This window comes from Bactrocera neohumeralis, chromosome 2, assembly GCF_024586455.1.
Source record: "Bactrocera neohumeralis isolate Rockhampton chromosome 2, APGP_CSIRO_Bneo_wtdbg2-racon-allhic-juicebox.fasta_v2, whole genome shotgun sequence".
NCBI lineage: Eukaryota > Metazoa > Arthropoda > Insecta > Diptera > Tephritidae > Bactrocera > Bactrocera neohumeralis.
Genome location: NC_065919.1, coordinates 76,442,241 through 76,457,973, shown reverse-complemented (window position 1 = coordinate 76,457,973; position 15,733 = coordinate 76,442,241). Strand labels below are relative to the sequence as shown.

The following is a 15,733-nucleotide window of genomic DNA, read 5'->3' as shown; positions in this document are numbered from 1 at the left end:
GTATGGGTTGACAATGTATTTCCATTCTAGGATATACTATATGTACATACATCCAGTATCGAAGAGTTTTCATATCTAAATATTTGTGTACGCCTTATATACCTGAAATGTACATCATATGTATGTATTTAAATAATAAATAAGAAATTGCAACCATAAGAACAAAAGTAAACATAAAAGTGGCAATATAAAGAAAAAACAGTTTTCATTGTTCACTGCTTAATATGGCGATATATGTATGTGTGTGTGAATATATGTATTTATGTATTTCAAATCTCCTTAAAAGTAGATTTATAAGTATATTAATCGTTCTACAAATTTTAAAGAAAGAAAAACATTTTAACTTTCAAAATATATTAATAAATTGTTAAAATTAAAACGAAATTCGAGCCACGGATGCCATTTTGTCCCCTTAAAGCAGGGGTTGTGGTATCAAGTTAAAAAAAAACTTTTTTGACAAATGAAATTAGCCTATATTGTCAAAAGTGCGCTCAATAATGTACAAAAGGTCCGAATAAAATTACTCAATTCATATTTAAGAAATAAATTCGCAGTCTTTTTTTACCTTGAAACCCTAACTCTCCCTTAAACAAAGTAGAATTTTTCTATATAGCGAAAATTAAGTTAAGCTAACAACCAGAGGATTGGAATTCAAGCAATTATATATATAAATATAACACATATACTAACCGACATATGACTTAAGGGGGTATTCTGCTCTAGAAGCATGAATTTCAGGTAATTTTTAAAGTGTCGTAAAAAAAGGCAATTAATATTTTTACCATCCATTTTTTTATGGTGTTTTTATTGATATCTTAAGAATACAGAAAAAAAGATTTACAAAAAAATATTAAAAATTAAAATAATTAGAGGAGGGGAGAGACAGGTGTAAAAAAAAAGGGCGCAGCCTGGTGACATTGATCCTGACTCTCCTGGTGGTCTGAAAAAAAAATCAAAAGAAATTCTTAATCAGTAAGGATGCTGTTATAGTCCCTATTTCAGCGAACACGAAAAATTTTTTTTTTGAAAAATGGCGACTGCCTGAAAATAAAAATCATTTTTTACGCTGTTTTTTGAAATTCCTGAATTTTTTTTTTAAATATTAAAAACAAAAATTTTGACACGATGCTGGTAGGAACGATAAAGGATTATATAAAGAAGGTTCACACAAAATTTCAAGTAAATCGGATAATGTATAGAAAAAACTTTTAAAAAATTCGATAATGCGTCACTAAAGTAATCAATAAAATTTTAATTTTTAAAAATCCTAATATTTCTTAAGGTTTTAAATATATGATAAAAAAATCGGGAGAATACCACCTTAAAGTTTGTTAGAAAAAGGAAAATCATTATATATGTATATGTATGTAGTTGGGGTAGTATTGACATCCATTTGGGACTATTTTAGGCATAAAAACACACTGTTTGGCTGATACAACCGGTATAAAGTCATCTGGAAATTCAAAAATCTTTATATTATATATATACCCTATACGGGTTTTTCAGTACAGAGCTACAAAAGTAGACTGAAAGGGACAACAAAGTACGCCATGTTTTTCCCACTCTTTTAACATTTCCCTTCAGTAAGGTTTGTAAGGTTTCATCATGGAAAGATATACGATCCAACGACGAGTCGAAATTATTAAAATTTACTACCGAAATTCGAAGTCAGTGGCCTCAATTTTAAGAGCGCTACGTCCAATTTATGGTCGCCATAATCGCCCTGTCAGATCAACAATTGAGCGTCTGGTGGAATAATTTGAATCCACAGGCACAGTACAAAATGTTGCCAGTGAGATAAAGAAGTACGTAGTGTAGGGAATATTGCTGCCGTTAGCGCATCAATTGAGGAAGACCCAAATCAGTCTCTCACACGTCGTACGGAAGCGAAAATATCTTGGCCTACATCCTTACAAGATCAAACTGACTCAAGAACTGAAGCCACTTGACCGCCAGAATCATCGTAAGTTCGTGAATCGGGCTGGGCAACAACTTGAAAATGATGCGGATTATCATCGAAAAATCATCTTCAGCGATGAGGCTCATTTCTGGCTGAATGTCTTCGTCAATAAGCAAAATATGCGTTATTGGTCAGACAGCAATCCACACGTACTCCATGAGTCACCATTGCATCCCTAAAAAATTTCGGTTTGGCGCGGTTTATGGGCCGGCGGCGTCATTCCTCCGTGCTGATCAAGACCGGCACGTTACTGTGAATAGGAATCGCTACTGTTTAATAACCAAACATTTTTGGACCGAATTGGATGATGTGGACTTGGACCATATATGGTTCTAACAGGACGGCGCCACAAGCCACACAGCGAATGCCACAATCGATTTATTGAAAACCCAGTTTGGTGAACGTGTTATCTCACCAAAACTCAGTTAATTGGCCGCCTCGGTCATGCGATTTGACGCCGTTAGACTCTTTCCTGTGGGGCTACGTCAATTCTACAAATATACAAATATCGAACGTGAAATTGCTGCTGTATCGGCCGAATCGAGACTCGGGAATGTGATTTTGCAATTTTTTTTCTTCTCTACTAAATTTTTGATTACTAGCTTCACATTATGATGTTGAAACTTACCGTTCCAGCAATTACAGATAAGGATTATCATGTTACTAGATTCCCGGGAGGCAACAATGGTAGAAATGCAATTATTGTATTATATAAATTTTGAGCATAGCACTGTGTTTTTAAATAATAAGTATTATTAAATATGTATGTACATATACATATATATTCCACAACATCAATATTCGGCGAGCCTCTTCAATTACTATTGAGTCGCCTAAATGTTGCAAGTTGTCAACAAGCCAGTTAGTCGTAACCTCTTGCCATTTTGTGTACAACAAAGAACAAGTTGATAACTTTTTTACATTTTTTTTGCAAACCTTTTCACTTTTTACTGTTCCGTAACGAAAATATAGGATACTCCTCAGTGTATTTGTATATATAGTATATACATATGTACACACATATTTATTTTTGTATGGCCGAGAGGGTAAAATTTGAAGCAACGACAGTTGCAAGTTTGAACCCGCCGCATTGCAACAAAAACACTTGCACACATGCAAAGCCAAACGTTGAACTACACTCCAATAATAAAGTATAGAATAACAGGACAAGGAGCAAGGTGCATATGTGTGAGTGTGTGTGTGTGTGCCGCAAAAACAGCGCACGGCACAAGTGAACTTTTACGGACCTACGACAATATAAAGGATAACACAATTCATGTGCTTCACTATTTGCGCAAGTGTGAAGATATTTGTGTGTGTGTGTATATGGTAAGAGTGTAGCCCGAAGGTTCAGACAACCGGAAAAGTCTACAGTAGCCGAAATGTGAACACCTAACGGAGGCGCATCTGCCATTGTTTGCACACATGAATCTACATATTAGTGTTTGGCACCCTTTCTTTTATGCCCGAAGTGAACAAGCTCTTAGGCAAAACAATTATGACCCAACACAATAGTTATTTAAATAAAAATTCATATGTTCTGCAAGAATAGCGCTGAGTGGCACTAACAGCAGCGGCTTAGTGCAGGTCAAAATAAATTGTTGTTGTTTTATTCATATATGATCCTCAGTTTTTATTTAGAATTCTTGTTGCTGCAAGGCTTCTTAATTACACTTATCAGTAAATAATTGAAATTAACTGTATAGTTCATTCCTACGACAAACGGGTCTTCGCAGTAAAAGAGAGAGAGGGGAAAAGTTTGGATACAATTTCTCTTAGGCTCGGCGTTCACAGGGTGGATTTTTTCTTCAACAATTAACTACAATCACCCCCGGGACCCAGTCTTTTCTTTATGGCCTTCTGTCTAATAACCGGATAGGTCACGGATTTTTGTTAGGCGAAGGACTGTAAACTCAGCAATATTCCTCAATATTATACGTATGAGTAATATTTTCGAAGACCCTACTTTCGCGAATACGAGTTACAACAGAGCCGTTTTCCATAGACTTACTTCAATCGATGTAGAAAGCTTCGTACTGAACAGTTATAGTAGTATAAATCCCACAGAGTTTCTTAATAAAACTAAGGATCCAATTTAGTAGTCTGCTTGCAAATTAGAGATTTCTAATATGTACACTTTTTAGCACACCAAGTAACAGTACCAGTACATAAATTGATACGGGCACCCAATTACCGAACAAATATACATACATATGTAAGTATACTTAAATCTGAACTTGTTCTCTACCCGCTAATCGGCATCAGCAGGTGATATAGCATTAAATTGAAAAAAAAACACGTTCTCTCCCTCATATGGGAATTTTCGCAACCATTCAACAGCTGCTGCAGCTGATTCAGTTACTTAACCTCAATTCGCAGTGGCTAAAACTGCTAATTCAGCGGATTGACGTTGATCATTGTTTCTGTTGTATGCGTAGTTATTGTTGTTGTGGCCGTCACGGCCGCGATATGGTCAGAGATTGACATTTGATGATAATGCCAGGAAGTGAAGTTTTTAGTGGGGCAACAGTGCCCACCGAGCGGTCGTCTCCGGCAACAGAGCAGCGAGCGCTAACTACCGCTAAGAGCCACCAAACAACCACAATAATAACATTACCACATAAGCGCTGCCAAGTAATTGACCTGGTTTTTCGAAACTTTTGCATGTATGCATGTGTGTATATGTGCGTCGTAAGGGGTATTTTCGCCATTTGTTTTGATGATATTACGAGCAATTTGTTTTTGTTTTATAACTCCTTTAGGTTTTCGTTCTGACTTTGGTGCAGTGCATAAATTTGACGTGATTTAAATAATAGCTCCGCAGGACCAACGATACCGGCACAGTTGACACCTCGGATACGCAAACCGCACATAAACATATATACATACATACATACATACATAGAAATATGCCGGCATGTTTGCATGTAGTCGCGGTGCCTCATCAATTTCAACGAGCTGGCGTTTTGCCAAAGTCATGGTGCTGCACAGCGTAGAAACAGAGTACATACATACATACAAACAAATATACATTTTATATAGATGTGTGTATTTGTTGTTTGCTATCCGATTTTGAGGACACTTTTCGATACGATAAATTGTCGCTACTTATAAATGTTGGCGGAGGCGTTTTATTGCAAATTGAACTGGCTTACTGGCAGCCACAGAAACAATACACAGAGGTCCTCATGCTATTACAATAACACTTTTATATGCAAAATTATGGTGTAATGGTGGAAAATACATATAAATAAAATATATTAAGTGTCGTACTGTCACTCGGTTCGATTTATATTAAATAATTTAATATATATTAAAAATTATTCACTTTTTTGGAGGCTTGATTACTTGCAACTTGTTGCAGAGATTATAATAGATCAATTTTTTTAAGGGTAGTCGGAACATTAATACATTAGTTTGGCAATTCAAATTGATGTCCAATTCTCTATCAATGCCATATAAATAAAAACGTTTTACAACATTTTCCGTAAAACTTTAAAGACAACTATTGACCGGATATACATACAAACTTGAAATTATATCGGTTTTGTTGCCCAATTGTTGTTATTGCGGCAGAAAACATTTCTTAAGCAATTTTGGGAAACGCTGCCGAACATTCGGATCAATCCCGGTTACGTAGACCCGACTCAATGAAACGGACGTTGTCCCTGTGTTAATTAGTAGGTAGTTTGCATTTGAAAATTTAGGTATTTTCATATAAATTTATTCACTGTACTACTTACCCTTACCCCGTCGGTAAAACATCGCGAGCAATTTGAGCATTTTGTGGTTTGAGTACATACATATATTTTATAGAAAGGAAATATACTCTTGGTTATAACAATCTGATAAGATTATACTACTATACACCAATAAGCGCGTCCTTGTCAGACAATTGCGATAATAAACTTTCTCGATAATATTTCACGAATTCACAACAAAAGAATTACATAAATACATATTGTCTTCAACTTAATAAGATTTTATTATTTCTACTGACTTCTAAACAAGCTTAAATAATAATTAGAAATGCACTTAAAAATTCGTAAGCAAGTAAATAAAATTTCACTCATTAATGTCAAACAATAAAATAAAGAAAGGAGACAATAAACGTCGTAGCAGGCATATTAAAAATAAAAACAAAAATGAGAGTGAATTTGTTTATGTACATATGTATATCCTAGCAATAACATATGATACATAAAAGCATAAAACAAGAAGTGATCTGCGATGCAAATATGTTAAGAAACATCAGTTGTGTTGTTTTCTTTATTATTAATATATAATATGTACATAGATGTTAATACATATGATGTATTGCATTTCCGTCCATTCTAACATTCAAATTTGAAAAAGTAATCAAAATAGTTCGGCTATTGGCAACGTAACACAAACACACAAAAGTGCTGATGGCCACATGCTCGCCAACAAAAACCACCCTGTGTTGATGCCGTTATATTTGCGCAGTGAAAGACATACGTTTTATTTGCATCAATATTTTAAAAATTGCAGTACTACACAAAGTTAATATATCGTAATGATTACATAATTCTATTTTTAATATTATTGTATATATAACTATTAATTTTCACTATAAATACTTCTTTTAAATGTTATGCCGTAAAATCTATTTTGATTTCAAATAACCGTTTCTAAAACAATTTTACAGCTGACGGCAACACTGTGCGTTGACACTTGCTTCACTATTTCGTTTCCATTTCGTTCCACGTCATTCTTTAACAGGGCGTAGTTCGACAAGTGCTTGGATTACTAATCTGTCTTGTTGTGGGTGCTGTATTTTTGTGTTTGTACTTTTGTTTTTAATAAATTTTAAATATAATTTGTGTTTGTACAACTGCCGCAGTTTGAAATAAGTAATTAAAGTAATTGCTAAAAGTCAGCGCCAACATGTTGAGCGCAAAATCATCGATTTTAGTACGAAGTTATACTTTGTTTCTGCTGACGCTGGTTGTGGGTGTGTTCGCCCAATTTGAATGGCAGCAACGCGATGCTTTTGACGAGATAAAATACAGATTTGACAAAGTAAACGGCGATAATTGTCCAATACAACATGTGAGTGATCTATATTTGCCGGAGGACACAGTTTCGCACAAGCCGGATATCAAGGAAATCAACATCAATCCGATATTCCCCAATCGGACGGCACTGCTTCATTTGCACAATATGGCTATGAGTCGTAGTTTCTTTTGGAGTTATATTTTGCAGTCACGTTTTATACGACCAGCTATAAATGACACCTACGATCCTGGCATGATGTATTATTTTTTGTCTACTGTGGCAGATGTGTCTGCTAATCCCTACATAAACGCCTCTGCTATTTACTTTGCGCCTAATAGCTCGTATACGTCCTCCTATCGTGGTTTCTTCAATAAGACGTTCCCACGTTTTGGGCCACGTACATTCCGTTTGGATGATTTTAACGATCCTATACATCTGCAAAAGATTTCAACTTGGAATACGTTCGACGTACAAGATCTGGGTGCGCATTTGCCAGATACAAAATCAAAGGATTACACATCCGACTTGTATAAAATAAATGAATGGTACAAGACATGGCTACCCGATGATGTAGAGGGGCGACACGACACAAAAACTACCTATCAAGTTGAGATACGCTATTCGAACAATACGAACGAAACATTTACATTCCACGGCCCACCCGGAGCTGATGAAAGTCCTGGCCCAGTGAAATGGACACGCCCTTACTTTGACTGTGGTCGTTCTAATAAGTGGCTTGTTTCAGCTGTTGTACCCATTGCAGATATTTACCCACGACACACACAATTCAGACACATTGAATATCCCAAGTAAATACCAGCAATTATAACTGCATTGCTAATCGTATACAAATATTAAAATACCACCCTTTTTTCAGATACACTGCCATTGCCGTGCTGGAAATGGATTTCGAGCGTTTGGACATAAATCAATGTCCAAAGGGCGAGGGCAATAAGGGGCCAAATCATTTCGCCAACACAGCGCGTTGTAAAAAAGAAACTACAGAATGTGAGCCGCTGCACGGTTGGGGCTTCCGACGTGGCGGCTACCAATGTCGTTGTAAGCCCGGTTATCGATTACCGAACGTTGTGCGGCGACCGTACCTGGGTGAAATAGTAGAACGAGCGTCGGCAGAGCAATATTATAACGATTATGATTGTCTCAAAATTGGATGTAAGTGTTGAAAATGTCATTGTCAATGCAATAGTGTCATACGTGCGTTCTAAGGTCGCTTGTTCTTGCTTTGGCAAAATGTTCATACGCATAATTTCAACACTTCCGCTACTGACCACTTTATTTTTTTATGTTCATAGGGGTGCAAAAAGTGCCAATTCAATGGGAGCGCGAATCGTATGACGTGCGTGAGAAATATTTGGATCTACATCCGGAATATCGCAACTATTCGACAGGCTCGCGAGCTTTGCATGAGGAACATATTAATATCGATCAAGTGCTCAAATTCATACATGGCGTGAATTATCGCACGTGTAAAAAGTGAGTGAGCAATTTAAATTGTTTTCCTTCTAAGAGTGCATTATTTTCATTGCATTTCGAATCTAGTTTCCATCCCCAAGATCTGATATTGCGTGGTGATGTGGGTTACGGTGCTAAGGAACAATTTGAAAACGAAGCTAAAATGGCCGTACGTTTGGCGAATTTTGTTAGCGCTTTCTTACAGGTAACTGACTTACTTATGTTTACAAATTATTTAAAATATTTGTATATCTTGGCTCTCTCATCAGTTTATGGACACTTAATATTGTAATTGACTTCCTTGTTTTAAACCGTAACATATCAAGTTTTCAAAATCCGTTACGCAACAGCTGTTTGAGTCTCTCGAAAAACTGCATTACCAAAGTAACATCATTAAATTTTATGAATATTCCTTCAAGTGTGAACTATGATTTTCCACGCCTAATTCAAGTTGCTCAAATTTCCAACGAGTCCACAGGCACATTGTCGCCTTGAAAAGTTCATAAAATTAAATATTCAGTGTCAAAGCAACATCATCAAAATGCTAAAATCATTAGTGGAAAAAAGTATGATAATTCCAGAAAAACATGTTTGCCACAATTTTATTTGCACAAGTTGGCGCAACAAATGACGTTGTCGAAAGCGCAAATGAGTGTAAAAACAAATGAAAATTGTGTAAAACCTGCATAGTTTTAAAACTAAAGTACAAAAACAATTGAAGAAGATCCCAAAAATCAACATGTTATGCAAATAAAAGCACAATAAAAGACAGAAATTAGAATGTTAGATATCGCATTTGAGCGCAGCAAGCGTAGGGCCAGTAGAACAAGTTTTACTCGCATTGAACTGTTAAACGAGCACTTAGTTACATACGCTACATATCTATGAATTTGCTATTTATGCGTCTACTCTAACACATTCCCCTTTATATATTTCCCCTCAACAATAGATCTCTGATCCCAATGAAGTATATACCGGCAAACGTGTGGCCGACAAACCGCTGACCGAAGATCAAATGATCGGCGAAACACTGGCCATTGTTCTGGGCGACACAAAGGTCTGGTCGGCTTCAATGCTCTGGGAACGCAACAAATTCACTAACCGCACATATTTTGCACCACACGCATACAAGACAGAGTTGAATACACGTAAATTCAAAGTCGAAGATTTAGCACGCCTGAATAAAACGCACGAAATCTACACGGAAAAGAAGTATTTCAAGTTTTTGAAACAACGTTGGTCCACAAATTTTGATGACCTAGAAACGTTCTATTTGAAAATGAAGTTGCGTCACAACGAAACAGGTGAATTTATGCAAAAATATGAACATTATCCGAATTCATATCGTGCGGCAAGCTTGAAGCACGGCTATTGGGCACAACCACAATTTGACTGTAATGGTTATGTGAAGAAATGGCTCGTGACCTACGCGGCACCCTTTTTCGGCTGGGATAGCCTTAAAGTGAAACTGGAATTCAAGTGAGTAGAAGTGAACATTGTTATTGAAATAAGGATGTTGACGCACAAGCGGGACAACCGGATTTTTTATTTTTTTTTGTGAGGTTTTATTGTTGTACATAGGGGGATGTTTGTTGAGCTATTTGTATGATTAGCAGATGACTAGACAGCTATAAGTTATTCTAGTTATATTCTTTGTTGCGTTCTTTTGTCACCTTAAAATCATAGAGTTCTTGTGCAAGTGCACTGCGTAAAGTCGGGGCAAAGTATTAAACTAATTTCAATAACAATTGTCGAACTACAAATATGCTGTTAGGTGTTATGTTTTTTTTTTTAATTGTATAACCGGTTATTCTGATATATTTTATTCGGATTTTAAGGTGTGGTGTACAATATTTTTTTGAGTTATTTTTTATTGATAACATCATCAATATTGCACATAAATGCAATTGAATTGACATATTTTAAGGTCTTATTTGTCAGGAATACTGATCACTATTTCTATTTTATGATGAGATTTTTTTTTTAAATTTGACTCAACTGCATATTTTCCCTAAAATTAAGACAATTTTTAAAACAATGTAAAGAACCCTTTGCACACAGATCAAAATAAAGAGTGACAGTTATCGCACAGGGTAGTATAAAAGCATAATTATTTAAGAAAGGAAACTTCAGAAATTTAAGTTAATATTATATTAACCAATTATTAAATTTTAATCTTTGAAATATTTGTAGGGGTGTCGTTGCAGTCTCTATGGATATGTTGCAATTGGATATCAATCAATGCCCCGATTCCTACTATGAACCGAATGCTTTCAAAAATACACACAAATGTGATGATCTCACATCATATGTAAGTAAAAATTATTTAAGTAAATCGATTTCATAAATATATTACTAAAGTATTCATAACCTCTAATTATTTCTAACCATACTTTCCTCTCTAATTTTTGCAGTGTGTACCCATTATGGGTCGTGGCTATGAAACTGGTGGCTACAAATGCGAGTGTCTACAAGGCTACGAATATCCATTTGAAGATTTGATCACCTATTACGATGGTCAATTGGTAGAAGCTGAATACCAGAATATTGTAGCCGATAAGCAATCGCGTTACGATACATTCCACTGCCGTTTAGCTGGTGCATCGGGCCTTCAAGTCGCCACCTCACTACTCGTATCACTGCTTGGGTTGACGCTAGTACTAATGTATAAGTTTAGATGAGCAGGCTATCGAGCTAGCGGCGGTGTTGTTACATGAGCAAGTGCCCTGCATCGCCTTACAAAAAAGTAGTACACAAATAATTCGTCCATTTTCGTTTAAGTACTAGTATGTAAGTAAAAATATTTGCTAACAAAAAGCTGAAGAAAGTAGCAAACATGCAATTATCTCTTTTCCAAAGCAGCGCGAATGCCAAACATACTTATACTATTATATATTTTTTGTTGTGTTTAAGAAATCAGGAATCTCAAATGACACAAATACGAAAGACAACTCATACATTCCTTTATATGACCACAGCAACAACAACAACAACATATGCAAATCATAAGAGAAATAGCTAGCAACAAGGCTGCGGTATGAGCAGCATAGGTAAATGTTGGCATCAACAACAATAACAACAATGTAGCAATGGCATCAGCAAAGGCTGCACAACAATGATAGTAATGTGAGGAGCAGTGAACAGTGTCATCATTTATCCAAGGCGATTAAGTTGTAGACATAATCTATTACAATGCATCTAGTTATTTGTCATTTGTTGTATAATAGCTAGTTGGTTGGTGGGGAGACAGCGGGAAACGAAGCCACAGCTAGCCGTAAAGCAGTAAAGACGTGGTGGCATAGCTCAAGAAAAGCGCAAATGTTCGTGGAGCAAGTAGCAAGAACAACACAGTGTTGTCTTATTCCGCCTTCAGCGCTCATATTACACTCAGCAAATGTAAAGAACGGAAATGCCAACGGACGAAATATTTCTGAAACTACATAAATTGGCAGAGGGAGCGTATAAATTACAACAAGTACACAAGGTAGCAAAAGCGACAAAATCGCAATAAAAGAAAACCTGTTCAATCAAAAACTAAATTTACCTCACTCTCTCTCCACACGCTACAATTTTTGGCGAAAATCTCTCGCGCGCCATATTCCGCTGAGTTGAGCAGACTGAGAGCTACCCAAAAGGGTTGAATTCTATCCTTAAGACGCCTCATTATACAGTACGATGACACTACTGCTGCCGCTCATGGACATGCACATGGAGATTTACTGCTTTACTTCACACTAAACCATTTGAAAAGCGCTCATTTTTTTTATTTGGCCACGCTATTCAACGTTGTGGTCGCAAAGTCTTAGACATTCAGAGGCGATCAAAGTTGAGTGTGCCCATTGATGTTGTTGTTATTGGTTTGTTGTATGCCTTGCACCCTTTTATGTACGCATTACTATAAACTGTCCACAAAGATGCGCATATTGGCATGCCAAATCGCCAGTCCGTCCGTCCATCCGCAGTTGTTTTGTACCTTAGACGCTTTTTATTGTGCTTTGCTGTGGCCTCCTGTGTTGCTGCATCATTTATGTTAATATTTTTTTCTTCCTTCTTGTGGCCTCTATCTTTGTTTTTCTATATATTTCATTATTTTTTGCATGAATTAATTTTTTTCTAGTTGATTATCAAATGTGCCTGAATTTTTATTATTTGCGACTACACCCTGAGAACCTTTTTTCCACTGCCGCTAGAGGTTATGTTTCATGCATTGGCAAAAAAACCAGTTCAACACTTGGACCGGCAAAAACGCCGTTACTTTTTTGAAACGTCACAAAAAATCGGGCGCATTGCAGCACTTTGATATCAAAAAAATACCTACATATACATACATATAAAACCAAAAAAAAAAAAATACGAAGACGTTGCGCATGATTATGTGGCTGCATAAATGCTTGCACGTACCCTTTAGTGACCAACGTTTTTGCAGCAAAATATTTTCACACATTTTTCATAGTCAGCGCTCAGCGCAGTGCGGGCATTTAGCAGACAGACAAACAGGACGGTGATGAGCGTTGAGGTGGTACCTCCTCCTGCTGCTTTTCCTTATTATTAAACTTCAGTGCTTATATTTTTTTATTAGTTCACGTTACGTTGCTTTTTTCTGAAGATGCGCTCCGTGATCTATTGTATTCGCGCCACCAACATGCGGCGGCCTTTGTTTGCGCCACACAGCTGTGCTCTATGCACAAGCAGACCAATATGAAGATGATTATAATGTGCATATGTTGTTGTCGTTGTTGTTTTGGAAGAAATATCATTGAATTTTTATGAACTGAATATCTACATATATGAATATATATTTTTTTAATTGTCAATTTTATAACCACAATAATGTTTCGCTAAGCTATATTGAATATCATCTAAGCTTTCGTTATTTTTTTTCTTTTTTTTTATCAAAAAGTTGACTTGCCATTGTGCAAATCCGAAACCGTCCAAAACAGTGATTGAAAAATAAAAACCACTCGAATACATAAATTATAAGAAATACACTTAGCTATTTGCATTCATTCGTAAACTAATACATATTTATATGTATTTTCTTGTGCCTTTTTAACGAGAATCGTAATTAAAAAATAATTAATAAGTATATACCTTTTTTCTATAAAATTGAATTCATGTAAAATATGCATATGAAATTATATATTTACAAATGAAATAAGCTGGCGTTTATTTGCAAGGCATTTTGAAGAAACTAAACTTTTAATGATAGACAAATTCTATTTTTTACATATCGTGACTTACACAGAGCATGCTCACATCATTGTAATTCTAAGCATAAAACTTTTTATATCAACTTGGAAAAGAATGAAAAAATATAAGACATTTTTAATACAATAAAATCATTGAAATAAATATATCGCTTATGTATTTTTTTATAGTACCTAATATTGCGGAAATATTTTATTTTTGTACGTATATTTAAAAGGTATTTATGGGTAGAATTTTCTTGGCAGCAAAGAATTAACAAATGCGACTAATTGTGCTGTTTCCGATACAGGTATATGTATTTACAGCTTTGTTTTTGGAACACTCGTATTGTAATTACTTGAAAAATATATCATCATAAGAAGTCGTGTAATTTTTTGTATTTCCGTAATTTTTTTAGAGTTATACAATCTTTATTTTTTATATGAAAAAGTTACGTTTGTCTTTACAACTCTGAAATCGCGTTTATTTGCTTCTTATCAGCTGTTTCTATTTACCTTTTCATAATTTGTCAAAGAGTGGAGATTCAAACGTTTCAAACATTTGAAATTAGTTAATTTAAATAAGCTCACATTTTAATAAAGAAATAAGAAATTTAATTTAAATGAAATCTATAATGCGGTTATTTAATATTTAAATGTAATTAATATTTAAATGAAATTTATAGTGCGATCGAAATTTCCACTTTACAATCGTGCTTTTTTAATAACGTTTATTCAAATAAAACAAATAACACGACTTCAATTTTTCTGTATATATGAATATGAGTGTATAAATTTAATTTTACAAACTTTACTGTTTTCAGACAAATCAAACTTGGACAGAGCTTTTCCAAGACAGTCGTGTTCAAAAAATATATTTGTTGCGCTGTTCAATAACTTTGTTTTTAGTGTTTATTGCAACGTTATTTCACTTCAATATTGACGAATAAAATAACCAAAAATTTCTAAAACCAAATTAATTTTGAAAACTTGGCGAATGGCAGTCATCATTTCCGCTTAAGCTCACGTAAGTTTTCAATATACGTTTATGTTACTTGAGGGAGTATTGCTTACGAACATATTTTTTAATCCTTGTCGTATTTGGGACATATACTTTTTTATGTGTTTCTTGTTTAAATTTTGGTAATTTTTAGCGTTTTTCAATCTATTTGTATTCAGTTACCAATCGAAAAAAATTGACATTTTTTTTTTTTTTAATGAAAGAAATCGTTATTGAAAAAATCACCACTTGAGAACAAATATTGCTATACCTTTACTTTACATATTTACTACTAAAATAATAAACTATGAATTGTAGAGATTATAGTAGAGAGATTATTGTAGAGATATAGATATCACATAACCTCAACATTGCATTTAATAGTTCTGAATTTCCGCTGCACGGAAATATAAACCATAAACGTAGAATAATCTTAAAGCAATCATGTCAAAACACTTACCGTACTTATTCATTTTGTTCTTCTTAAAATAAATCTCTTCCAAAGCGGTTGTCACAAATGTTGATTGTTAATTGTAGTTTTGTTCTATAAAATTAAATGCTTAAATAAAGATGTTTTCTGAAAACGTTGGTGTATGTAGTTTAGTTAAAGTTCTCGTGCGCTATTTTGATTTGAATACCAATGGCTTTGACGCCGAGGCGTAGAGGATTTGAAAAAAATATTAATAGAATTAGAGATAGTTGTAGTATTTTAAAAGGAAAATTTGCAATTTGTTTTCTTCTTTTCGTTGAAGCTGCTCTGCTGTTAAAAAAAACTATTTTTTCATTGATTCTTTTGTAACAATTGTTTTAAACACAATACAGGAAAAAACGCTCAAAACAACAACACCAAAGAAACTGCACAAAAATCGTATTTCGTTTTCTCGTTCAATTCTCAAATTGGATATGCCTTCGTATTCCGCTTATATATCCATATAATTTGTTTATAAATTTGGCGAAATTTTGATTTATAATATATGTATTTTTTTTAATATTTTTAAAGCGTTTTTGAATTTTAATTAAAAAATTTATTTGCTTTTGAATTTATGAATATTTTTTCTCAAATGAAACGTTTTTCTCAAGGTTATCTATGCTTAT

General features: G+C 34.7%; 2 protein-coding genes across 16 annotated transcripts in view; one reads left to right on the top strand and one right to left on the bottom strand.

Moving 5' to 3' along the window:
- The window catches only part of LOC126755256 (heterogeneous nuclear ribonucleoprotein R), a 148,503-nt gene extending 133,021 nt beyond the window's left edge, over positions 1-15,482 (bottom strand). For 2 of the 15 annotated variants that reach the window (XM_050467757.1, XM_050467686.1), the window contains exon 1: positions 5,704-5,877. In XM_050467757.1, coding sequence (XP_050323714.1) covers positions 5,704-5,761 — 58 coding nt within the window. In that variant the 5' untranslated portion in view covers positions 5,762-5,877. Of the gene's footprint in view, positions 1-5,703; positions 5,881-15,098 lie in introns of those variants that run through there. The other 13 variants (XM_050467714.1, XM_050467697.1, XM_050467706.1 and 10 more) reach the window with 13 other exon arrangements.
- Positions 6,702-13,806, top strand: LOC126755246 (uncharacterized). Its single transcript, XM_050467676.1, has 7 exons — positions 6,702-7,788; positions 7,857-8,152; positions 8,293-8,473; positions 8,540-8,657; positions 9,402-9,931; positions 10,646-10,763; positions 10,867-13,806. Exons 1-7 carry the CDS (start codon positions 6,869-6,871, stop codon positions 11,131-11,133), a joined length of 2,430 nt encoding a protein of 809 aa, XP_050323633.1. The 5' UTR covers positions 6,702-6,868; the 3' UTR covers positions 11,134-13,806.
- Positions 15,483-15,733: the final 251 nt, after the last annotated feature.